Source organism: Gigantopelta aegis, chromosome 13, assembly GCF_016097555.1.
Source record: "Gigantopelta aegis isolate Gae_Host chromosome 13, Gae_host_genome, whole genome shotgun sequence".
In the NCBI taxonomy this organism is placed as follows: domain Eukaryota; kingdom Metazoa; phylum Mollusca; class Gastropoda; order Neomphalida; family Peltospiridae; genus Gigantopelta; species Gigantopelta aegis.
The window spans coordinates 1,547,284-1,555,466 of NC_054711.1; the positions used below are offsets into that span (position 1 = coordinate 1,547,284).

The following is an 8,183-nucleotide window of genomic DNA, read 5'->3' on the forward strand; positions in this document are numbered from 1 at the left end:
TCGGTTTAAGATTGAGTGCCCCCCCCCCCCCCCCCCCCCCCCATCCCGTCAGAGTGCCCATTGGGCTATTTCTCGTACAGACCAGTGCTACATGACTGGTATATCAAAGACCGAAGAATGTGCAATTCTGACTGTGGGATGGTGCATATAACACTGACATTTGTAACACTCCAAATTAGGCTGGACATGTTGGTTGTAAGGAGTTTCGTACCTTAAGTGTCAGCGATCTCGATAGTAGTCGTGGTGCTGATAATTGTAATGATGATGTTGTTGTTGTTGTTGTTGATGATGATGATGACGATGATAATGATGTGATAGTCGTGGTGCTGATAATTGTAATGCTGCTGTTGTTGTTGTTAATGATGATGATGATGACGATGATAATGATGATGATTTTGATGATGATGATGATTATGTCGATGATGATGATGACGATGATAATGATGATGATAGTCGTGGTGCTGATAATTGTAATGCTGCTGTTGTTGTTGTTAATGATGATGATGATGATGACGATGATAATGATGATGATGATGATGACGATTATGATGGTGATGATGATGATAGTGGTTGAGATGGAAATCATGATGGTTATGGTTATGACAGTTCTAATGAATAAAACCAAAACGAGTATTATTATTTTATTATTATTATTATTATTGTTTCAGTGGAAAAAGTCTTCAACGACACTTGTCACGCAAAAGATGCTTGCCCAGACGGCTACTACAACTGTGAAACAATCGGCAATTTCAGTCGGTGCACCCACAGGTGTTACAGCACAAACCAAGAAAAGCTATGTCAAAATGGCGCCAAGTGTAAGCTGAGCGATTCCTTCGAGCCGATCTGTAGGTAAGATACTCGGGTCGTAGGATCGAACCTCGTCTGTGGACTCATTCTCTGAGTGTTTCTCCCCCGTCCCAACCAGTGTCCCACGACTGGCATATCAAAGGCTGTGATATGTGTTGTCCTGCCTGTGAGAATGTGCATATAAAGGATCCCTTGTTGCTAATGGAAACAGGTAGAAAGCTTTCTTCGTGACTCTATGTCAGACTGTCCAACTGTCCCGCTAACATAAAGCACTCGTAACTCGTACGTCAGACGCGTAGTATTACCGGGCCCAGTCAACTGTTTTACATGAATTCTACTGATGTTGTACTTGATGCTAAAATAGGACGGACGTAAACCAGTGGTAATGCGTTTCTCTGATGTGCGGTCGGTCTCAAAGTGATCCTCGTTGGTCTATATCTGGCTTCAGCCAGTGCACCACGACTGTTAAATCCTGTCGGTGGGATGGTGCATACATAATATCCTTACATAATATACTAATGGAAATATACTATATGTCAGAATTACTAAACGTTTGACATCCAATAGTCGGTGATTAATAAATCACTGTGATCTAGTGATGTCGTTAAACAAAACAAACGTTTCTGATGGTAAAATGTGTTGTTATTGTTGTGGTGTTATTAAGGTCGACGACAGCCACTTTTGGCATCCTTGTTTCGGCTTCGTTCATAAATTATATAGCATATCTCACCATAATTTTACTTGAAATCCAAATTTCGTAAATGGAACAATTTTTTTAATTACAAGATTTTCTTCAAACACTAATAATGTTCATTAATAATGTTCAAAAAAAAAGCAGAAAAAAAAGCAATTTTGCATTGGAATTTTTCTAGCGTTCTGAAAACGGAAACGTCATGTACCCAGTTTAGTGTTATTGTAAGGATATATAAAGTGATGTCATTGGAATACTGACGTCATTCAAATTCAAAATAAGCTGTATTATTACAATGCTTCGCCACAGTAAAATAAAAACTGGTCTACTAACCTTGACCCCTGTGAAAATTCTATAACCAGCACACGACGTTGTTTTCAGGTCGGTATGTTTTTATTTTTCCTAATTCTGGACGAAATATTAAGTTTAATTTTTTAAAGATGAAAGAAATAAAAAGTACATTTTGTCAAATATATCTTATCAAAAAATTACCATTGGATATGTTATATTTATTGTTTACGAAGCCAAAACAATGGTGCGAAGAGTGACTGTCGTTGACCTTAGTATCATGCTTGTCAATCTCGAGCCAGGAATCCTACGGATAATTTTACATGAATACTTCTGAGGTTGTACTTGCTTGTAAAATACGTCGTTGTTGTTGTTTCAGCTGCAAAAGGAGTTTCACGGGCAGGTTCTGTGAGAAGGCGAAGACGTCGTCGGACACGGGGTTGACGACGCCAGAGATCATCGGTGTGTCGACGGGTGCCATCATCGTGTTGGCGGCGCTCATCAGCTGTTGTCTCTTCCTGCTATGCTGTCGTCGCAAGAGCGACAAGTAAGTACAACAGTGTTTTACCTTTCTCACCTGTCGGGTTATAACGCTGCTGTCGTCGTCGCAAGAGCGACAAGTGAGTACAACAGTGTTTTACCTTTCTCACCTGTCGGGTTATAACGCTGCTGTCGTCGTCGCAAGAACGACAAGTGAGTACAACAGTGTTTTACCTTTCTCACCTGTCGGGTTATAACGCTGCTGTCGTCGTCGCAAGAGCGACAAGTGAGTACAACAGTGTTTTACCTTTCTCACCTGTCGGGTTATAACGCTGCTGTCGTCGTCGCAAGAGCGACAAGTGAGTACAACAATGTTTTACCTTTCTCACCTGTGAAGTTATAACGCTGCTGTCGTCGTTGTTGACGAAGGTGATGATGGTAATAATAATGATGATGATGATAGTGGTGATGATGGTGATAATGATGATTATGATGGTGATGATGATGATTATTATTATTATTATTATTATTATTATTATTATTATTATTATTAATATCATTATGATTATGACAGTGATCGAGTCAACGAAGATGGCGATAATGGTGATGATGTTAATACTGACGAGACTTTTATAGTGATGATGGTGTTGAGGTATGCGATGATGATATTAATAATTAAGGTGATAATGATGATGATGATGCTACAACCAAAAGGACGACATTAATGATGTAATTCATTGGTGTATTTATTTATTTATTTATTTATTTACTTATTTACTTTGTTTTTGTTTTAGGAATATGGACTACACGTATTTCGGAGACGAGAATCAACCCCTGGAAGGATACAGTGACCAGTCGTCCGCTTTGGGAATCAGACCCGTGGTGAGTGTTTTAGTGCTATTTGGCGTCTGTTATGAAATCTGTACACAGCGTATGTCCGTGTGTGCTTATTTGGACTGTTCTCTTGTGTGGGCTTTCAGTATTTCTTTAGTTCTCTGTTTTTTTTCTTGTTATTGTTTTGTTTGTTTTAGTTTTGTTTGGTTGGTTTGTATGTTTCTTTGCATATCTGTTTGTTTGTTTGTTTGTTTTGTATGTTTGTGGGTTTTTTATTATTTATTAGTAGTTTTTTTTTTGTGTTCGTGTTTGTTCGTGGAGGATTGGCCTGAAGGGCTTGTGAACAACGGACGTGACGTGTTTCTCTTGTCTTGCAGTATATCGACAGACCGCACATCTCGACTGCTCCTCTGGATATATTCAGCTTCAGCAGGTCACATGACTCCTCTGAAGATGTTTAGTCATCATCCAGATACTCTCTCTCTCTCTCTCTCTCCTAAAGGATTCTACACGCCGACTGCGTCTTCGTTACCATGGAGACGCCACGCAGTACAGATGTGACGTAACGTAAGATTATGTCGCCTGTCTTCTACATGATGCCATCCTTGTTCAACGAGACCACGTGTATTTCCGCCAATGAAAACATTTAATGTGTCCACGTGATGTACTTTAATCCTCAATCAATCGCTAATATATATATGAAGGATCCACGGGAAAAAACGATCAAAGTAACATTTCTCAGTTTTGAAAACAATTGATTTTAAAGGTAGATGCAACATGAATATGTTTAAATTCATTGCACTTTAAGAAAACAGTTTACTTTATATTTTCAGGATGTTATAGATGTTATACATCATCTAATGTGTTTGTTTATTTTATTTGTTTTAAGTATTTTATTTTAAATTTGGTGGAGTGAACATTGATAATACTTATTTCTTTAAAGTTACTATATGTTGTTTCAACAATGTAGACTATAAACATTAATTTTGTTCTAGTAGAACAACAACAATTTGACCTTTTTCACAAATAAACAATAAAACAATACTGTCGATAGATTAAGATAATGAAACAAAATCTCCGTTTCACAAACATGTGAATTTCATTGTTTTTACCTTGGACTCTTCATATATGTTTTCGAAACAAAACTCTAATATGCACTTTCAGTGGTTAAAAGGTTCTGTTGTTTGATAACACGTTACGATGGCAGGACAGACAGAAGAATGCCTTAAAACCGTTTGTGTAAACAACAACACGTAGTTTCGTGAGCTATTGCATAGCTCGTTCTTTGTTCCGTTATCGTGGTTAGGTCCTCTATAGTACCCATACGCTATGCACAGGCTAGGCATGCTTTAACGTTAAGTACTAGAATATACATTTAAAAATATCAAGTGAAATATCATATTACATCTAACAAATTGGAAAATAAGTTATAGTTGATAAAGATATGGAAATGTTGAAAACTATAAAAAGCTCTGTTATCGTGGTTAGGTCCTCTATAGTACCCATACGCTATGCACAGGCTAGGCATGCTTTAACATTAAGTATATACATTTAAAAACACCGGCTACCAGGTCTTCCACAAAAAGTGGAAGCCCAATAAATCGTGTTTAACTATGTGAGCTATTGGTTCGAAACCAAATGTAATAGGTTTGGTATTCTTAAAAAAGTATCATATTATATGTAAACCAAAATTTAAAATCTGTTGAAAAAATAAAATAAAGCAAATAGCCAGAGTTAAACTTGAATATACGTTTCAATTCTATGCATGCTTTGTTCACTATATTTGGTTAGTTCTTTATTGCAGTGGATGGTTTTTTTTAGTGTTTTAGATTATTTTATTTTATCATTATTTTAAAAGGGTAGGGTGGGATGCTTTGCGGAATGTATTTTTTGTTCAGTGTATAAGTCGTTAGTAGGGTTTATTACTGTTGATATTGATAGTTTACACACGCCTGTAGTTATATATTTATATTATTTATTGCAACCTTTTTAAGGTGTTTTTATTTTCATTTAAGAAATCTAATAATTGTGTAATGTAATTCAGTCAACGAGACATTTGTTTCGAATTTTCAAAAAATGGTTACTTGATTAGCTATCTTGCTAAAACGGGTCCAATGAGAATAAAATGTATACTGTTTTGCCTAAAAGATACAGTGATAATACATAACAGAATAGTTTAAACTATTCATAAAATATTAATATAAAAAAACAATAATCCTTAAATGTTAACGCATTTGAGATTAACTTTAAATTTAGTAATAAAATATTTATACATCATTGTTTGCTCCAACTAAAACCCATTCTAGTAGAAACTGTATTACAATGCTATTCAAACCCTTTTGACACATTCATCAACCAAATGGAATTGTTTTCTTTTCTTTGCTTGCTTAGTTTGTTTATTTGGGGTTTTGTTTGTTTGTATTTGTTTTGTTTTGTTTGTTTGTTTGTTTGAGTTTTGTGTGTGTGCGTGCGTGTGCGTGTGCGTGTTGTTTATTTGGTATTTTTATATACATATTTTTGTATTTATTATTTTTATAAAGAAAACTGGTATTCGTAATCGTATGGAAAATGTTTCTGCCCAAAATGTCTGGCACATGTCATGGGTTTACACCAAGACGCCGTCTTGCACTTCTGTAAACACCAGAGATGTAATTTTCAGTCGAAAATACCATACAATTCGCTTTTTGGACCATGCACCTTTAACGCAGATATTACTATTTTTTAGAAACACGTAGCCAACATTTGGCTGGTATATCTTTCTGCTCCTCTTTTTAGTATACTATACTATGTAATAATTGTCAATCACTTACTAGGGCACTTGCTCAGGACAGCTTTATCGATACATGTACAGATGGTTGCTCAAATCATATATCATTATATTTTAGCATAATTTATTCACTGCACATCAAACGTGTTGCTATTTTGTGTATGATAGATGTTAATTTATAGGATCTCTATGTCTCAGTTAAATGCTGTTTGTAATGGTTTATTTTTGTATATGCTAATCACGCATGGTGGTGAATATAGATAAAATTTAAAAAGCACATGCATTAGTCATATATGTAATTGTGGGATATAGCTGAAATTTTACGGTATTAAACTTTCCGCACCATACCATGTTTCTCGTTCAATTCTAGTTCAGATACTCCACCAAACTAATTCCGGGCCAATAGACTTTTAGGTAATTCTTTGCTTATGTCATTTGTTATTTTAGAAAGTGTTTATCACAGAATACTTGTAAATATTCTTCAGTACAGTTTGACACGTACACAAAAATCATTAATGTGATAGATTGTTCGTGCATTTAAGAAAACTATCGAAATTCTCTTTGGGTTACAACTCGTTACATGTTGGTCCGTAGCGGTTCTTGTCATATTATTTGCTCAAAATGGTTTAAATCAACACATTGAATTAGCATTCCAAAATGCCGACACCGTGCAAAGGAATAACCTGTATATATAATTTGTTTTACCATATTTAAACAAAAACATAATGCTTCAAAATATCTACTGGCCCCATATTGATTTGGTTTTAGTACATATAGTCAATATAATTCTGTCGTAGACAATTGTCGTCTTCGAATTTCTCTGTGCCAATTGTTATTTTGTATATATGCAAATATATTTCATGTGTAAATAGTACATTATTATTATTTTTGATACCTGGTGCTGGCGCCAAGGGACCTAGCAATATTCCGTGTTATGTGACGTCATAATATGTATTACAATTAATTGTCTATTGACGTCATAATATGTATGCAATTAGTTGTCTAAGGAATGTAATTTTGTGAATGTAATCAATAAAACGTCTTTCCGTTGTTAATAAATATGAAATGTATTACTGAAACACAATTTTATTTCTTTTATCTGGTACTTTAGATTATACGAAATCAGTTATATTTGTATTGTCTAACTATGAAAGATCAAGGAAGAAAATGGGTGTAAATAGGTTTGAATAATATCCAAAATATTAAAATTTTAAAGTGACTAAAAATAGGGCGTGTTTCTTTACTATTAGAGTCGGGTTTTTTTTGTAATAATTTAAATAAGACGTTACATCATTTTTTTTCTCGGAATACCTAAGTGTCCGTAGTGTTTCTTGTCATCCTAGTTTTTTAATATCCCGAATTCTATCTATCTATTTATCTATCTATCTATCTAGCTATCTGTCTATCTATCGATCTATCTTTCTATATGTCTGTCTGTCTGTCTTTATTACCCATATGGGCAGAAAAAAGTGGGGAAAGAAAAGTGACCTTTCCCTAGATACGTTTTGACGTCATAAACAGTGCTTCACTATAGGCGGTTAATTGTAAGAATAGTTTCCACGGTGGAAGTCATGTCTACAAGTAACTTACGTCATCAGAGATACGTACGTCACAGCTATGACGCGACGCTGTCTCTGGTTCTTAACTTGCAAACTTACTTTCACCAACACTATTATTCAAAAATCTTCCATAAAATGATAAATATTCAAAATGGGTAACAAATAGAATACCCAATTCGCTACTCGGCAATACTCGTGAATTGATGTTGTCCTCTCGCCACCTCGCCAAAGGCTCGGGAAGGACAACATCAATTCACTCGTGCAAACGGTATTGCCGAGTAGCTCGTTGAGTATTATCAAAATCGATCCATCTATCTATCTATCTATCTATCTATAAAAAATGTTTTGTTTGAATATTGACGACAAATTATATTATAGCTTAATATATCCGGCTTGTCCTTATGTGTAGGTTGACTTAGTCAAACATAATGCTTTAAGCTGAGGATAAAAAAAAAAGATTCCTTCCTTCCTTGTATATGACATAGATATAAAAACAAATATAAAACTGTAGAATAATGGCGTGTACGGAAAGAAACAAATATATGAATAGCCTGGTTCATTCTAAATTCTGGGAGTGGCAGTCCTATTTGTGACGTGCACGAATGATGAAATCTCCAATAAAGGATCTCATCAGGAGTGGCTGTCCTCCTATAGACGTGGCACTAGATAAAGATCCATAGAATCAACTACTATTTTAGCAAATACCCAGTCGACTCTACTGTGCAGCTATACGGCATTGACCATGTAGTACGGTTTT

General features: G+C 35.3%; 1 protein-coding gene across 1 annotated transcript in view; it reads left to right on the forward strand.

Annotated features, from left to right (window-relative positions):
• LOC121387658 overlaps positions 1-6,946 on the forward strand; it is a 21,013-nt gene extending 14,067 nt beyond the window's left edge. The window contains exons 10-13 of the mRNA XM_041518845.1: positions 669-849; positions 2,166-2,333; positions 3,061-3,148; positions 3,478-6,946. Coding sequence (XP_041374779.1) covers positions 669-849; positions 2,166-2,333; positions 3,061-3,148; positions 3,478-3,561 — 521 coding nt within the window. The 3' untranslated portion in view covers positions 3,562-6,946. The remainder of the gene's footprint in view (positions 1-668; positions 850-2,165; positions 2,334-3,060; positions 3,149-3,477) is intronic.
• Positions 6,947-8,183: the final 1,237 nt, after the last annotated feature.